This window comes from Hylobates moloch, unplaced genomic scaffold (genome assembly GCF_009828535.3).
Source record: "Hylobates moloch isolate HMO894 unplaced genomic scaffold, HMol_V3 SCAFFOLD_15, whole genome shotgun sequence".
NCBI lineage: Eukaryota > Metazoa > Chordata > Mammalia > Primates > Hylobatidae > Hylobates > Hylobates moloch.
This window is the reverse complement of record NW_026652290.1, coordinates 40,658,436-40,676,845: the sequence shown is the minus strand read 5'-3', so window position 1 is coordinate 40,676,845 and position 18,410 is coordinate 40,658,436. Positions and strand designations below refer to the sequence as shown.

General features: G+C 39.5%; 1 protein-coding gene across 3 annotated transcripts in view; it reads left to right on the top strand.

Moving 5' to 3' along the window:
- Positions 1 to 18,410, top strand: part of IL1RL2 (interleukin 1 receptor like 2) — a 52,015-nt gene that overhangs the window by 25,201 nt on the left and 8,404 nt on the right. For all 3 annotated transcript variants that reach the window (XM_032177447.1, XM_032177446.2, XM_032177445.2), the window contains 3 exons: positions 6,536 to 6,665; positions 7,461 to 7,597; positions 13,504 to 13,647. In XM_032177447.1, coding sequence (XP_032033338.1) covers positions 6,536 to 6,665; positions 7,461 to 7,597; positions 13,504 to 13,647 — 411 coding nt within the window. The remainder of the gene's footprint in view (positions 1 to 6,535; positions 6,666 to 7,460; positions 7,598 to 13,503; positions 13,648 to 18,410) is intronic.

Genomic DNA, 18,410 nt, shown 5'->3' with positions numbered 1-18,410 from the left:
AGGACTATGGGCCCAAAATGATTATTATAAATCTGTTTATGCAAAGGCAATGAAAATGCAAATAATTCTTCAGACAATACATAATATAATATAAAACTACTATTAAATAATGTTGATCAGGAGTTCTGGATTATATTACCTCACAATGCAAGGTATATTAAAGGAATGAAAAAAATTATGACGTTATATTCCTTAATCTACATGGAAAAGGATCAACAAGCATTGCCTCAATTTGTGATCTAAGTAGATAAAAAGGCATCAAATTATTTTTTTTAATTAAAAAATAATCACTAGTGGCTAGGCACGGTAGCTCACGCCTGTAATCCCAGCACTTTGGGAGGCCGAGGCAGGCAGATCATGAGGTCAGGAGATTGAGACCATCCTGGCTAACATGGTGAAACCCCGTCTCTACTAAAAAATACAAAAAATTAGCCAGGCATGGTGGCGGGCACCTGTAGTCCCAGCTACTTGGGAGGCTGAGGCAGGAGAACGGCTTGAACCCAGGAGGCGGAGCTTGCCATGAGCCGAGATCACGCCACTGCACTCCAGCGGCGACAGAGCGAGACTCCGTTTCAAAAAATAAAAAAATAAAAAAAAATCTCTAGTAAAATAAATATGTTGTATTACATCTGAAGAAAAAGCAAATTAGACAAAAATCTCAACATCTCACAAAATAGAGTTTTATGTGTCAATAGTAGTGTATCAAAATATATAATGCTAAAAGTCTCAGAAATACAATAAAATAAAACAACACAATTGTTTCAGTTGTAGGGGGAGATTTTAGCATACTCTTGCTTTGAGAAATTTACTAGGAAAGTAAGAGTCTACATGGTTCGAGGAATATAGTAAAAGTAATGTGTCTAATACGTAGATCACTCTCAGAAACATCTATGAAAAACCCAGAGTCCAAAAGAGGAAATTGTACAGATCACGGGGTATAATCACAATACAGTAAATGTAAAAATTTATATCTAAACCAAAACAATAAAATAATCACACTCATTAAGTATGTGAAGTGATGGATTTGTTAATTAGCTTGATTTAATTATTCTACAATATAAACATGTATCAAAACATCACATTGTACCCATAAATATATGTAATTATTATTTGTCAATTAAAACTAAAAAAAATTTAAAAAAGTAAATGACAAAAAAAAATCTCTTAATTATTTGCATTTTTGATTAGAGAGCCAAAGCCATAGTTAAAGAATATTTAGAAAATAATGATAGCGAGAATACTTCATATCAAATTTCATGGCATATGACCAACTCTAAACAAGCTTATATCTTTAAATAACATTATTATTAATAAGTGTAGAAATAATTAAAATATACAACTAACCATCTGACTCTATAAAAAGACCAACTAAACAACAAGAATAAAAGTAGAAAATAATGAATTTATTAAAGGAAAATAAACTAATAGAATCTGTCCCAGAGTTGGTTAAGGGCAGAAGAGTTGAGGTGGGGATTGGGGAGAAAGATAAACTTCCAGCAAATCTAATCCCCTAAGTGCAGAGACACCCAAATATAAAAAAATTAGAGATATGGGAAAGCTTATATAAAACAACAAATGGTAAGAGATAAAATCTGTTTAAATGCCTCTAGGCCCATATGTTTTTAGGATAATTCTTTTAAACTTTTAAGGAAATAATAATACCTATAATAAAGGATAATTGTCTACACATTACTCATTATGTGAATAGTCTTAAAAGACAAATTTGGCTGTTTTATCTCTCTTAATTGACTTTCTTCCTCTACTCCTGTCTTTGGAAATTCTAGCCAATGTGTTTAAAAGGCAAGAGAAGGAGTTTTGGAAGTCTTGGAGGGAGGAAGATAAACATAATTTTTAAAACATGATCTACTGGTTTCTACTTAGAAATTTTAAGAAAATTAAGTAAAAAACTATAATCACTAGCATTTTCTTATTAATGTTATTTTAATACAAAATAAACATTCACAGCTAATAGCATTTTTACATGCCTGAAATAGCATATATTATGTAATCAGGGAAAATGGCATTCACAATTGCAATACAAGAAATAAAATAGTAAGGAACAACTGAACAAGAAATTAGGAAGACTTGCCTACATGATTAAAAATGCAGCATTTTGTCATTTTATAGATGGAACATAAAAGAATATGTGTTTCAGTGAAATTTCAAAAGATGTTCCTACATAGAAACACTCAGTATTAAAAATGTTATTTCTCCTAGATTAATATACCAGTTTAATATAATACCAGTTAAATTACCGAATATCCTAAAACTTGTCAAAACGTTTCTAAAATTTCTGTCAAAAATGCTCGAAACAGCCAAGAAAAAATTGAATGGAAGAAAAAAGAGCCATTTCCTTGTAAGTATTAAAATATATTATAAAGATAGAGATTATTAGTATGTCAACAAAATTGCTGACTAGGGGTTCCTAGCACTAATTCCCCTACAAAAGGGCCAAAATATAAAATAAATAGCTACATTTTGACTAGCGTGTCTGAAGGAGGGCGCTGGAGTGCAGCATAAAAATGATGGAATCCCTGTGGAGCACAGAAACCCAGGATGGCAGCGTAGAGAGGGGAGGAAATCACTCTTTCTCTGTCACTCTGTTTCCCCCACCAAGATTGACTTGGAGCCAAGAGAAACTTCTCCTTGCAGGGAAAAGGTAAGCAGAAGTCCCCTGCAACCTTCATTATTACCACAGACACCTGCAGTTCTTGCTACAGAAGAAAGTTGCAGTCCTCACAGGTCCTGAGCCCAGTTTGGGGAGCAGCCTGGAGTTCTCATGGCTATATTGCTCCAGTGCAGGAAACTACCTTGTGCATACCCTTATCCCCTATGACCCACGCTGCTACATCGTGGCACTATCTTGGAATTATAGCTACTGCTAGAGTGAGTCCTGTTCTGGGGGCCAGTAGCCACTGCATCCCTCCATCCCCAACGCTTTCCCGTCATTCCACCATGTTCATACAGGTGGCTACAACGCCACAATCCTGGTTACTTAGAGTATGGGCCCTGTGAAATTACTGTGATCCTGGTGCCCAAACACACATGGTGCCCTGCTTCCTGTGTGGACAGGCAGTCCTGCACAACTGGGGAAGCTTCCCCTAGCCAGCAGACCTACTCTGCTCACCCTCATACCCAGGAGGGTGTACATACTCACCCTCAGCCTGAGAACCAGCCCAGTAGCCCTGCACCTGGCAAGACCACACCCCTTTTCCATTGGACCTACTGTGTGTGCACACACACACCCTTGGCCTGAGAACCAACCTGGTAGCCCAGCACCCTGCAAAGCCATGCCACTGCCAGTACAAACTCCTGCAGCCTAGGTCACTGAGACACTCAAAGATATTGCAGATGTGGATTGTAGCTGAAGAAACTGCATGAAGACTACACTTCTGTCTCTATCTAGAACCAAAGCCAACATACCCTATCCAACTGACATGCTAGGATGCATCTACAGAAAAAGTCTTTCTCTAATAAAGCTACTTCATAAAATTAGAAGAGGTGACTGTTGCACCAGATATGCAGCTATCAACATAAGGACACAAGAAACATGAAAAAACAGGAAACATGACACCTCAAAGGAGTCCAATAATTCTCCAGTAACAAACCTCAAAGAAAATAAGATTTACTAAATGCCTGAAAAGGAATCCAAAATAATGATCTTAAGGAAACCCAGCTAGATACAAGAGAATACAAGCAAATAATTTAATGAAATCAGAAATACAACTTATGATCTGAATAAGAAATTCAACAGATAAATATTATAAAAAAGAACCAAAGAGAAGTCCGAGCTTAAGAATTCAATGAATGAAATAAATGCAATTGAGAATTCAACAACGGAATTCAACAATCTAGTGATCATTATATAATGTATAATGACCTTCTTTGTCTCTTCTTATAATTTTTAACTTGAAGTCTATTTTATCTGATGTAAGTGTAGCTACTCCTGCTTGCTTTTGTTTTCCATTTGCATGGAATATCTTTCTTTCATCTCTTCACTTTCCATGTATATGTATCCTTACCGGACCTACTGTGAGTCAGTGAGTAAAGTGAGTCTCTTTTAGGCAGCACATACATAGTTGGTTCTTGTTTTTTTCTTTTAATCCATTTTGCCACTATATGTCTTTGAATTAGAGAATTTAATCCATTTACATTCAAGATTATTATTGATTGGTAAGAACATGACTCCTGACATTTTGTTAATTGTATTCTTGTTGTTTTGCAGATCCTTTGTTTCTTTCTTTCTCTCTTGTTTACTTTTGTGGTTGGTGGTTTTCTGTAGTCCTAAGCTTTGATTCCTTTCTCTTTTTATTTGTGTATCTGCTGCAATTTCTATCATTGTGGCTACCATGAGGCTAACATAAAGACTTTTATAGTTATAATAGACTGTTTTAATCTGATTACAATTTAACTTTGGTCACATAAAAATACTGTAGACTTTTATCCTCCCCCTAACAGTTTATACTTTTGTTGCCTTAATTCACATCATTATACATTGTGTGTTCTTTAATAACCAATTGTGTCTGTAGTTATTTTTTACCATTTTGACCTTTAAACTTATTACTAGAGGCTTGAAAGATTTACATAGCACCATTTCAGAATTGAGATATTCTGAATTTGATTTTGAGTTTACCTCTACTAGTTAGTTTTCACATATTTTTATGATGGTAATTATCACCCTTTCACTTTCAGTTGCAGCATTTCCTTAGGGATTTCTTGTAAGGCTGGTCTAGTAGCAATGAATTCCCTTAGTTTTTGCTTGTCTGGAAGGGACTTTATTTTTCTTACATTTCTGAAAGATAGCTTTGCTGAGTATAGTATTCTTGGATAGCAGTTTTTATTTTTGTTCAGCAGTGAATATAATATCCTTTGTTCATGAATTGGAAGAATTAATATTGTTCAAATGTCCATCCTACTGAAAGCAACTTACAGATTCAATGCAATCCCTACTAAAATACCAATGACATTATTTTGACAGAAAGAGAAGGAACAGTCCTAAAATTTGTAAAGGACCATAAAACACCCTGAATAGCCAAATCAATCTTGAGAAAAAGACCAAAATGCCCAAAAACAAAAACAAAGCTGGAAGTATCACACTACCTGACTTCAAAATATACTAAAAAGCTATAGTAATCAAAACAGCACGATATTAGCATGAAAACAGACACATAGATCAATGGAACAGAATAGAGAGTCCAGAAATAAATCCACAAATCAACAGCCAACTGATATTTGACAAAAGTGCCAGGAACACACATTAAACAAGTAACAGTCTCTTCAATAAATGGTGATAGGAAAATTGGATATCCACATGCAGGAGAATGAAACTAGACCCCTGTCTTTTAACATATTCAAAACTCAACTTGAAATGGATTAAAGACTTAAATATAAGACCTGAAACTATGAAACTACTAGAAGAAAACATAAAGGAAGTGCTCATGACATTGGACTGGGCAAGATATTTTGGATAAGATCTCAAAAGCACAGACAATGAAAGTTAAAATAGACAAATGGAATTACATCAAAACAAAAAGCTTCTGAACAATAAAAGAAACAATCAACAGAGTGAAAACACAATCTACAGAATGGGAGAAAATATTTGTAAACTGTGCATCTGACAAGGGGTTAATATCCAGAATATATAAGGAACTCAAACAGCTGAACAACAAACAAACAAAAAAACAAAAAACAGAACAACAAATAACTTGATTAAAAAATAGACAAAAGACATTGGTTCTGGGGATTCGGACAATATCCTGTTTTCTTGATGGGTGAAAGTGTTACAGATATTTGCTTTGTGATAATTCATTAACTTGATATTTCTATTCTATACTCTTTGGTATATGTGTGTTATGTTTCACAATCTTTTTTTAAAAGAATATCATTTAGAATAGAGAACACTCCTTGAATGTTAGAATTTACTAGGCTCATGGGACAAAGTCCATTGAGACTATAAATTGATGAAATTTGTGAATGTGTGTAGAGGCAAGATAAGGGAAAGAGAGGGAAAGGGTGGGGGTTACATTTGGTGAAGCAGAAATGTTACTGGATTTGGTGTCAGAAATCTAGAGTTCATATTTCATTTCTTCCTCTAATTAATTTGGGCAAGTCACTCCGTCTATCTGAACTTCAGTTTTTGCATCCTTAACATGAGGATAATAGCCCCTCCCCTTTTCCTGCCTTGTAAGATTTTTTTGAAGATACAAAGACCGAAGGATAAAATGCATAAAATACTTTGTGAACTGTCAAGTTCTTTGCTAGTGTTACTAGGAGTAGAAATAGCATTTGTGTGCCTGATGATGTTTGGTAATGTATTTGTGTCCCTTTACAATGGATGTCCTGGAAGTCCACTTGCCCCTCGTGGTCTCTCTCCAGGGAAAGAAAAAAGTAGATTTAACATTAGCCTAGGGGGGTATTTCTGGTAATCAAAAGGTATTCGAGGCTCGAGAGTAAGATGCACTTGTAATCCAGGTGTTAACAAATTTGAAAGTTTGTAGAATTTTCATTGAATACTGATGATATTGTTTTTTTTTAGGTACCGCCCTGATTGTGGACTGCAATATAACAGACACGAAGGATAATACAAATCTACGATGCTGGAGAGTCAATAACACTTTGGTGGATGATTACTATGATGAATCCAAACGAATCAGAGAAGGGGTGGAGTAGGTGTTTTGCTTTTTTGACTTCTCTAAAAGCTAGCAAGGATTTCTCCATCTAATTGAATCTGGTATCACTACTGCCTTCTCTTGTTTTTGCCTCTCAATGATTCATGTTATCAATCCCACCTACCACATAGTTAGGGAGATATGGTAAAAGACCAAGTATCCCTGAGAGCAGTAAGATCCATTTCTCTTAGCTACTACTCAAAATTAGTCCCATTTCCATTCAGTTATATTATAAGCCATCGGCCTTCAAAGCTTAATGCCCTGGGCATACAAAGCAAACACTGGAAATGACACAAATGTGTATATTGCAACAGTAGAAGAAAGAAATAGTAGTATAGTTCTTTGCGATACTAAACAAGCACCAATGGGGACTCTTAGGGAAGACAGTGCGTAATCATTAGCTAATTGAACGGGTATAAACTCAAGTTATGGTGGTATAAATGGAGTGGTGTAAATAAAACTAATAAAGTCAGAGGGCCGGAGAGCTTGTGTTGGGCCTTGCAGTGTGGATAAGTTAGGATACGTGGAGAGGAATAGGGGAAGGGCCTTTGAGGCTGATAATGGTGTCTGTAGCTAACAGAACCATACTTCGTTGTCACCATGCAGAAGAAAATTCAAATTTGGAAATAAACAATCTACAAACCTCACTAGGCCAGTCAGCAAAGTATTTTTAGGATAACATGATGGCCCAAGGTGTTCTCAAAGAAAACACTTTATCTCCAGAAAACAGATTATTAAATATGTTGGGTAAATCTGACTCATGTATTAATGACTTGCTCTTTTCTTTTATAGAACCCATGTCTCTTTTCGGGAACATAATTTGTACACAGTAAACATCACCTTCTTGAAAGTGAAAATGGAAGATTATGGCCTTCCTTTCATGTGCCACGCTGGAGTGTCCACAGCATACATTATATTACAGCTCCCAGGTAATACTCCAGTGGGTTACACACTGTTCAGAGTGTTCAAAACGATGGCCAGGAAACACGTCTGAAGGAGCAGTGACTCTAAATGCTCAGTGTGAGGCATGAGGGGGACATTAAAGGGACAAACTCAGTATGAAATCTAGGGAAAAGCTCATGCAACGGCTCATAATGTTGTTGGAGTGAGGCTGTGATTTTATTGCAGTATATTTTGAAAGTGCCATATTTTCAATATATCAAGATTTTATACATCAAAATAGAAGGAAAACAAAAGCTTTTCTTTATTAAGCGTGATTGCCAAATGTTTTGCTTTTGATTTTCAACTTTTAGATTTATTATAAATAATGTGATATAAAGCCAAAATGCCTATGTACATTTTTACTATGTAATTTTGTAAAATTATCTGTAGAGGCTGAATTCCGATATTTAAGCAGGAGGGCTTCCAACTCAATGTGTGTATACAAATTGCACTCTGAGCACCGTACAGAACTAATTGATTATCCATTGGAAGTAATAAAGTCAGTGAATGGATACTGGAGGGTGAAGCCAGAATCTTGAGAACAACTTTAAATTCGTAACCTATCAGGGGAGGTGTATGAAATACCTTGCAAAATGCTGCGTGGTTTACCAAGACAGTTGTTCTTCTTGATTCTATTAATATCATTAGAGTGTGTGTGTGTGTGTGTGTGTGTGTGTGTGTGTGTGTGTGCATGCGCACGTGTGTGGCTAGCTACATGCAAGAGAGAGGACTTGAATTTGCTGGTGTCCTTTAATGATCAGTTAAACCTATGCTTGCATACATCAAGCTAAAGCCCCACCAAATATTTTTCTAGAACCTAACAGAAAGCACAGTGGTTGCTGTATAGAGTTAGCAATTGTGCCTTTGCCCCTGCCAAGCTCCTGGCCTCCTAAGTGCCCATGACCACCCTTAGAATTGCAGTGAATAGGGATCTGTGCATGGCAGCTTGCAGCTCTGGGTGTGCACATTCTCTGCTTCACTTCTGTGTCCCGAAGGCCAGTGTCGTTCTGGCCTCAGCTGCCTTAACTGTGAGTGAGCACAGCACCCTCTCCTCACTCTGAGCACATGGGGAATCCTTCTTGGATTGTGACATGTGGAAGGACCCTTGGGTTCATCTGTCACCACTGCCCATTTTTTCTCTTCTCACTGGCTTTTCCTTGTCATAAAGCATCCTTTTACATCACTTCCCCCCAGTCAGTCTTGTGTTTGCCATCTCTCTCTCTGGTACCTCTATGAGGTTCATCATCTGTGTTGCTTTTCTTTCTGTGTCCTCATCCCTCAAATCTCTTTCCCCTTTATGGCATCAACTGTCATTCCTGGGCAGGTGCAAACAGGTTCCATATATCCAGCTGTATACTGTCTTCCCCCGTGACAGCTCTGCGTTTCCAGCTGCGTAAGGGACTGCAGATACACTGGCTGATGTCAGAAAGCATGTTTAAACTCTCCAATCTCCTGGTTCTGTTTTTTTCTTACCTTTGTTAGTGGAACTCCTGTATCTTCCATGTTGTTCAGGCTCAAAATCTGGGGTCATTTCATGCCTTCCCTTATCCTCCCTCATGCCAACATCCAATGAGTTGCCAAGTTCTGTAGATTCCTCCCCTCCTGCTTATTCCCACTAATGAGCTGGATGGTAGGGTGACTCCTGCCCTACACTTTAAGGTCAGATTTTCAGGCTCAGATCCTATCTTGTCCACTTAGGAGCTGTGTGAGGACAGCACTGTCACTCAACCTCTCTGTGCCCGTGTCTCCTCATCTGGGAAATGAGGATAGCGACTTCCTTCCACGACTGTTGTAAGAATCAGCTGGAATCTTCTTTTATACTTTTTTATTGTAGAATATAATGTACATATATGTTATAACATATGCACATATATGGTAAAGGAACACAGAATATCTGCATCACATAACAAGTCATTGTATAGCAAACACTCATGAAACTACCACCTGGATTAAGAAAAACGCATTGCCTGAAAAACCCCTGGGTGTTCTTCCCTGATCCTCCCCTCTTGATAATCATCCCCCCAACTTTTAGGAAAGTCATTTCTTTGATTTTCTATCTATGCTGATAGTCCTAATAATACAATTTATTTTTGCCTGTTTTTGAGTTTTATATTAAGAGAAGTATATAGCATGCTTTATTTTCTTAGGTGTGGGGGCTTATCAGTGTATCACTGATATAGCATGTAGCTTAGTTCATTAATTTATGTTGCCATATCCTAGTCCATTGAATAACTGAGTCACAATTTATCCACTGGGCTATAAATATGTGGTTTGCTTGTTTTGAGTTTGGAATTCTTAACAAAGAATACTGCTATGGAAATTCCTGTTTGTGTGTCTGTGTACCCATGTAGAGGCATCCCTCCAGGATATATCATGAAGAGTAGAATTGCCAGGTGAGCGTCTGTCATTAACATTTCTATATAATGCCATACTGTTCTACAATGTGATTCACCGATATTTACTGCTAGGTGATGAAATGGAAACTCCCGGCTTGGCATTCAGGGCCTCCTGATCTACTTGTTCCCACCCATTTCGCAGTTGTTACCTTCATCTACCCCACAGAACAGAGAGCCAGATCAGAGACAAAGGCGGGTCTTTTGTGAGCTCATATTGTGATGAAGGAGGTGACTTTGAGACAAGTGCAGAAACGTGCGGTAGGTGTGGGGACAGGTTGAAAACCTGTTTTCACCCAAGCAGAGCCTGCTGGCGTTTCCTCCCTTCTGACTCTCCATTGGCTTACAGCAGAAATGCAGCCTCACTTAGGCCAGAGAGAGATACTCAGGGTCCACCCCAGAGAAAAGAGGAGAAGCAGTTGTAAGAAGCCTTGGAGAGTCCACGAGACCTGAAGTGGATGCAACTTAAATCTGTCCCAACCTAGAAGTTTGAGTTCTTTACTGGATAATATAGACTGAAGCTGACCAATAGTGATTTCCATCCCAATACTGACTTGTTGAACTTTTTGAAAGCACTGTGTTCCAAAGGATTCTGAGGCCAAGTCCAAGCTCAGAGGAGCTAATGCTGTGACCAGTTAGTTAACACTTGTCAAGCTTGTGGAGGGATGGAGTCCTTTATCCCCTTTGTTTTAAGCTCATGCTTCTTAAATCCCTTAGTTCCTGGCCATGCTCATTTTATCTCAAATGTAGAATATTTTGGTTCTGCTGACTTAGTTTTTTTTGTCCTGAGTTCCCAGGAACTTCACTCTCTTAAATCCAAACCTCTTGTTGGTTTACTTGGGGACAGAGCTAAGGTTATAGCTTCTCCATTTGACTTCCTTATGTTTGTTAAAGACACCTCCAGATTTGAATCTTATTTGGTTTTTCTGAAGCAGGGTCTCTAGAAAGTTGTTTAAATCGGGTGTGCTCTTCTGTGAATTCGCGTATTACTTATGCTCACCCACCATCTCAGTTGAAGGCTAGTAGTAGTCAAATGACTCAGATGGTGAATACGACCATTAACCTTTAACAGGACATCTAGTACTTCAACAATGGGCTTCCCATTTATTTCTATTTCAAAACCCTGAGTCCCTCTGAATGTATTCATTGATGTCCTATTTCCAATTTCATTCTCTTTTAGCTTGTTTACAGAGCAGAGGGCATCAGCACTCCTGAAGGCAATGAGTGAAGAGCCCGAGAATTTTAGAGCATCACTCCTGTCTATGTGCCAGAGGCTTTCTGAGCCTCATTAGTATTGTGGGCATGGTCTTCTTATCAGGACAGTTAACAAAACCAAGATCTCTGAAATAGACACTAAATATTCCCAGACATGAGTCATCCCAAAGGGAGAGGTGGCAATGTTACCCCTAGAAAGAATTATAACAAGAGCTGGGAAAGGGCAAAGAGGAGTAGAGGATGGGGAAGCAGGAAGGATCTGTCTTATGATTGAAGTGAGAGGTTCTCACAAGTGCCCAGGATTGGATTGGGCACCGGTGTGTAGTGCAGTGCGTCTATACTGGCTGCATTGGAACTTACTCAATGAATTAATTTTTTTGGCACCAAATGTGTTCTTAGTTATTGTGCCACGTATTTAAAGATGTGCAATAGTAAATGAGAAATCTTGGGCCTCAAGATGTTTACGACATGGCGTGGCCTAGGGCAGGTGGCAATAAGCTCTTTAATGAGTATTTTATAGCCACTGTGGAAAACATTATAGTGGTTCCTCAAAAAGCTAAAAACACAACTACCATATGATCCAGCAATCCCACTGCTGATTATATACGCAAAAGAAACGACATTAGCATATTAAAGAGATATGTGAACTCCCATGTATATTGCAGCACTGTTTACAATAGCCAAGATGTAGAATCAACCTAAGTGTCCATCCATCAATGGATGAATGGATAAAGAAATTCTGTCATAGATGCAAAATGGAATATTATTCAGCCATAAAAGAGAATAAAATTCTGTCATTTGCAGCAAAGTGGATGGAACTGGAGGCCATTATGTCGAGTGAAATAAGCCAGACACAGAAAGACACATATTACATATTTTTACTCATATGTGAGAACTAAAAAAATTGATCTCATAAAGGTAGAGAGAAGAATGGTGGTTACCAGAGGCTGGGAAGGGTAGCGGTGAAGTGAGGATAAAGAGAGGTTGGTTAATGGGTAAAAGAAAAAAATACAGTTTGATAGTAGGAATGAGATCTAGTGTTTGGTAGCACAACATAATGTCTATAGATAACAATAATTTATTGTATAATTCGGTATAACCAGAGGAATGGATTTGGAATATTCCCAGCACAAAGAAATGATGAATGTTTGAGGAGATGGTTATCCCAATTACCCCGATTTGATCATTACACATTGTATGCTTGTGTCAAAATATTAAACATACCCTGTAAATATGTGCAACTATTATGTACCTATAAAATTTTTTAAAAATTAAAGTGCTCTAGAGGCTCAGAAAAAAAAAAACCCTCTTCCTCCCCTCCTCTGCCCACCCCACCATCCAGTGAGGACTGGAGGATGAGGAAGGGGCTAAAGAAGGAAGTGGTGTGTGAGGTGGGTTTTAAGAATGGGGAGGACTTTTCTTCCTGTCTCCCTCTTCCCCTTTTCTAATTCTTTCCTTCTTAGAGGGTCTTCTTTGGTGGTATGGGTTTGGGCTGTGGTGAGGCAGAAGCCATGCTGTTCCTTTTCTTGGATGTGTAGGAGCATGTTTTCAGGGACTCGAGGTTCCAGAGGAGCCGGTTCTGCTCCTTGGCCATCTCCTGCCCACCACTTGGGCTCATAATTGCTCTGCATGTACTCATGAAGCAGGCTAGGGTGTAAACATTCTTTCTGAGATTGTGCCTCTCGGACAGGCACCCAGCCTGGAAATCAATGGCACAGAAAGGATGAGGTGAGAGTTCGGCTCTTGGCCTGTCTTGTGGAGCCAGCCACGCTGGCTTCCAGAGGGGACAACTGTTGGCTCTTTAAGGATGATGGGAGTCCAGCTGCTCAACTTTGAATGGCTGGGAAAGCAGTTACAATAGGATTGTAATCAAGAACGGGCAGCAGAACCAGCTGCAGAAGGTGCCCCATGAACATACTCAGGCGCCACCTCTGGACAGTCTCGTGTTGACTCAGCAGAACCTGGACATGTGTGTTTTGAAAGCAGTCCTCGTCCAGTTGGGTCCATGCTGTGTCTACCACCGGAAACTAGGGCTCTGCAGACTTTTACTCTCATAAGTTCCCAGGAGCTGACTTCTTTCCTAACAATCATGGTCCAGATCAGATTATTCTGCTCCCATACCACTTTTTTGACTTTAAAGAAATGTTTAAGCAGTGCCCTCATTGACATCCAAAACCTTTCATTTGGCATTCATAATGTGATCTGTATTAGTAAAGTATATAATGGACTCTTTGTTTCATTATTATAATTATAATAATTATTTTTTTTTTTGCTGTCATTTGTAGCTCCAGATTTTCGAGCTTACTTGATAGGAGGGCTTATCGCCTTGGTGGCTGTGGCTGTGTCTGTTGTGTACATATACAATATTTTTAAGATTGACATTGTTCTTTGGTATCGAAGTGCCTTCCATTCTACAGAGGCCATAGAAGGTAAGTGTGTGTAATCACTGAAAAATTCCTCAAAATTGGTATCCTCTTATACATATACAACGATTTCAAATACACTTTGTCATATTTTACTACATTGTTGGCAAATTTAGGGAAAGGAATCTCCTTGGAGCTGCCTAGGCTTTAGAGAAAAGATTTGTCCCTAATCACCAGCATCATTTGGTCAGATAAGGCTTGCAGGCTTGTAGTGATTGAGGAAATATTTGCTAAGCTGCAGGAGGAGATCATCTCCTAAGTCCTGCTGCAACCATGTTACAAAAGTTTCCACGTCCATCCTCCGTCCACTGTGGGAAAGTTTCTCCGAGAGCAAAGTGCTCTCCATCCATGATGTGTGCTCAGCACTGTGGGTACTTTCTCAGAAACTGGGTCATGGAGAGGGATGAGCTTCCTGTGGTTGGAGCTCTCTCTAGGCCCTGTACTTGGTGCCTGAAGGGATTTAAGTCTTCAACTCTGAAATAGGGAGAGAGATCGAACCAAGTTTGAATATGACTTCTCCACTTACTCCCTATGTAAACTTAGAAAGATGTTTAACTTTCTTCTATTTCTCAGCCATAGAAAGGAATAGAGGAAGGAAGGAAGGAGACAGGGAGGGAGGAAAGAAAGAGAGAGAGAGGGGGAAAGGAAAGGAGAGAGGGAGGGAGGGAGGGAAAACGGAGGGAAGAAGGGAGGTTTGTAGAAAAGAAACTAAAGAAAGCAGGGGAGAGAGAGGGAGGAGAAGGGAGGAAGGGAAAAAAGAAGGAAGGAAAGAAAAAAGAAAGAAACAAAGAAAGGGAAAGTGATTAAATCCTGGTTTTTGACAGTGGGAATAACTGAGTTGAAGTATGGGGAAGCGTTCAGCTGGGGCCTGGGGCACAGGGTGGCCTCTATTGCTTGTCTGGAGGTCAAAACATCCCCAACACCACAGCTGTGGATTTTAGTCTGTGGGCCTATGTCCTGCCAGTGCTGTTTGGCACAGAAATGCCTCAGTGTGATCCTGACTCTCTGAGAGCCTGGCATTTCCCACCATGGTGCTCGTGACTCTTTATGCTACTTTTGTTTTGTTTTGTCTCAGAACAGATACAATCTATTAAGGTCTTGCAAAGGTAATAAATCTGCTCTAATGTCCCCTAATTGGATGAAAAAAATTAATATAAGCCCAAAGAAGCCTGGTGCAGCTGATCTGTGTGGAGATGCACGAATTTATACGTTTTAAGTCCAGAGGCCTGAGCGACAAGAGCAGGAAAGGGAGGAAAACGGTGTCTGAGAATGTTTTATGGGCCAGCTAAAACATAAAAGAGGTCACTGGCATCAAGTGCTTGCTTTGCACATAAAATACACAGCACAGTTGTTGTCCACATGTTTGATAAAACATAGCTATCCTAACTTGGATTTTTTCCAAATTAAATTTCAGAAATCAGAATTAGCAACCCTGCGCAATGTAGAAAGCAATAAACTCCTTTTTAATGACGAAAGTCATCGGAACCTTAAGTGTCCAGTGCAACCTGAAGTGCTCCTAGCACTGTGGATAGTCTGACTGGGCATGGGGAGGGGATCTCTGGTTTTGGCTCTGGCATCTGCAGAGGCCACCCCGTCTAAGCACACCCATGACTGTTCGCTTGCTTGCGTCTTTGAGAAGAAGACAGTTCAGTCCCCCACCACTGATTGTTTTCTGACACAGAGTTGAGTGGTTCAGTTGCTTTCTACTTTTTGACTAACAGAAGCCTGCGTCACTTTACGTATTCTTCCTGGAAGCTCAGGCCCCGTGGCGTGTCTCTCTCACAGTCTCTCTCTCTCACTGACTCTGTCAGGGACTCTCTCACTGAGTGACTCAGTGACTCTCTCACTGAGTCATTGCAACTCGCAGAAGCGTGACTACAGCTGTGACTTATGGGTGTTGTGCAGAGTGTGTGGGGAAGCTGCTAGTGAGGTCGAGTTTAGCAGGAAGAGAAAACAGGAATAGTGACTCACATGGAGTAGCGGGGGCTGGGCAGATGAGAGAGTTAGGCAGCCCAGATTCTGCACCAGTGGGCAGAGGATTTGGCGATGGAGGCCAACAGGCAGCCAGGGGTCCTTTTTTTCTTTATTTTTATTTTGCTTAGTTCAGAAAAGTATGTGTGCATTTTATGATGAAATTCTCTACAGCTCCATCTACGAGAACTGCCCTGTAATATCTCTGTGTGTTGGCTTTAACAGTGAGCTACTGATGAGATTCTGAGATTAGTCCCAGATCCTGTTTATGTCCTTGTTCCCCTTGAGGATATTTTCTGAGTTAAATCAGGAAATACTGATTAATGGATGAAAATAAGAGAGAAATAATGTCCTTCGTAGAATAAGTCATTTATCCTGACTAGGTTAGCTAAGTGTATCACTCAATTAATAATTAGGTGTGCATGACTCACCATTTTAGGAGGAGCCATTTACAGCCCTGGCTGAAGTCAGCAAGTTCTGTATCTTCTCTAGCAAGCCACTAGAGCTTTAAAAATTCTCCTGGCAAGGGTGCGTGTGTGTATGAGGATGGAAGGGTCTGTGTACAGATCTCCTAGAGAGATTTGGAAATGCCTGGCCTTACTCCAGATAGGTATTTGGAGAATGTGCATGTAGGGTAGAATGGTTGAAAGGAAGACAAGCCAAACAGTTGGAGTGATCAAAGGGAGACCAAGGGGACAACGGGAAAACAAGTCGGGGTAGAGTTAATGACACTTTTAATAATTATTAAAGGTGAATTTGCTTTTCAAGCTAAAGCAAAGGCAATGACAAGATCCACTGTGTGCCATTCACAACAACCTTTCAGATTTTCATGAGAGAACATGGCTTTTTCTGAGACTAATTTCCAAAGGCAGATTTTTTTTTCTTTTCCATAGGGAGTCCTCATTTCAAAAGGGCATGGTGTAGGGAAGCTTGACTGCAACAACTTTCCCATGGTAAAGGTCATAGCGTGTTTTGTGTGGCTTTTCTTCCAGTGTTTTCTATGCATATTGGGGCTAAACCCACCAAACCTCCTGCAGTTCAGTAAAAGCATTTGCGTGGAGGCCAGATTGAATCTGAATTTTCCACTGTTCTGGTTTGATCAGGCCTAAAATTTAGCAATATCATATTGAGAGAAAGTAGGGAATTGAATAATCTTTAGACAATATTTCATAGCTATTAATTTATGTGAATGAGCTTTTACATATTTTTGCCAAGACCAAGAAGGACATAACAATTTTAAGGGAGTGGAAATAGACTCTGCTTCTTTGTGAGGGTGTGGCAAAGTTCTGGAAGAACTTGTGGGACTGGAAATTCTGCTGGGGCTACTTTTGGAAAATTCAGACTGACACAGCTGCACAGGACTAATCAGGGATAAGTTTTGTGAAATTTCCTGCTCCCATTTCTCATTTTAGTCACAGCAAAAGGAGCGGTGGACCTGGGTTTACATCAAGGCTATGCACTCACCAGCTGGGAGACTGTGGAGAGATCACACATTCTTGCTGGTCTCAGCTTCCTTACTCATAATTTGAGGATAGAACCATGTCCCACACCGTTGATCATGAGCAGCAAAGCCGGGAAATGTTGAGGTGCTGTTGCCTGGCAAGGCTCTTCAAAACCAGAGGCCTGATGCAAAAAGCAAAAAACTACAACTTGATCTTTTGCTATTAATGTATTGGTCAGTAAATTATGAATTAGTCATTTGAAAGTGATGAAAACTCACTACATTTTGACAACATCAGCAAGTTCTATTTCTACTCAAAAGCTTAGTCAGACAGACAGAAAAAAAAGGTGATCCAAAAATTGGGCACTTTTGTACATTTTGAATTTTTAAAAGGTGTGAGACTTTCTTCCTATTCAAATGTCTTCTGATCCTGAAGTTGGAGAGCAACAAGTACCTATATCCTCAGACACCTTGTTTAGAAACAGAGAACAGGGAACATTCGCAAAAGAGAGAATACACTTAGCACACAAGGTTTGTTTGTTTTAAAAATCAGAAACAGTAGGAAAAAAGAGAAACAGATTGAGAGAAGAGAGATAACTAGTGGCAAGGTCTGGGACAAGTGGCAATAAGCCTGCATCTCTGCTGTAGTTTAGAATAGACCAGGAAATACTGTATTTACCAGAGAGGTTATTCTCTGTGGTGAACCGAGCATCAACTCACCCAGCCCTTCATCAGAAACCAAAGGATTAATATGATCACATTTTTAAATGGGAAAATTGAATTCCTTCTCCAAAAGTTCAGAAACATAAGAAGCTTATGAAATGTTTCTTTCCCCATTTTCTATCTATAGAAAAAAAATCTACTGGCTTTGGAAAGTCAAATATGTGTTATGAAATTTTACACAGAAAAGCATCCACTTATTTGAGTGGTGGCCCTGATCAGTGACCTTTAAGATTCCACAAGGAGTTTCAGCTATGTTGGGTTTTTGCCAGTTCAAGACACAAATTAGTTATCCCTTTTGTACCTGCCCTGTGATCCTACTTCAAAAGCTGAGTCTGACCTCAGCTTCGTCCCCAACATAGATATAAGCTTTTTGAGCCTCCGTAAAATCAAGCTTCATTTGGATATTTGGTGAGCACTGATGAAGGCCTCCTCTGCACCCAGTCCTGCTTCAGGGGCTGAGGGTAGGGCAGGGCGCCAACAAAGTCTCCACTCTTACACAGCTTCCTTTCATAATGGGGTGGGGAGGCAAACAAGGAGTGTGCACGTGTGTGTGCGCATGCATGTGCATGCGTGTGTGTGTGTGTGTTACCATTCTCCATAAGAGATGGCCAAGAATGGTGAGCAGGGACCCGAA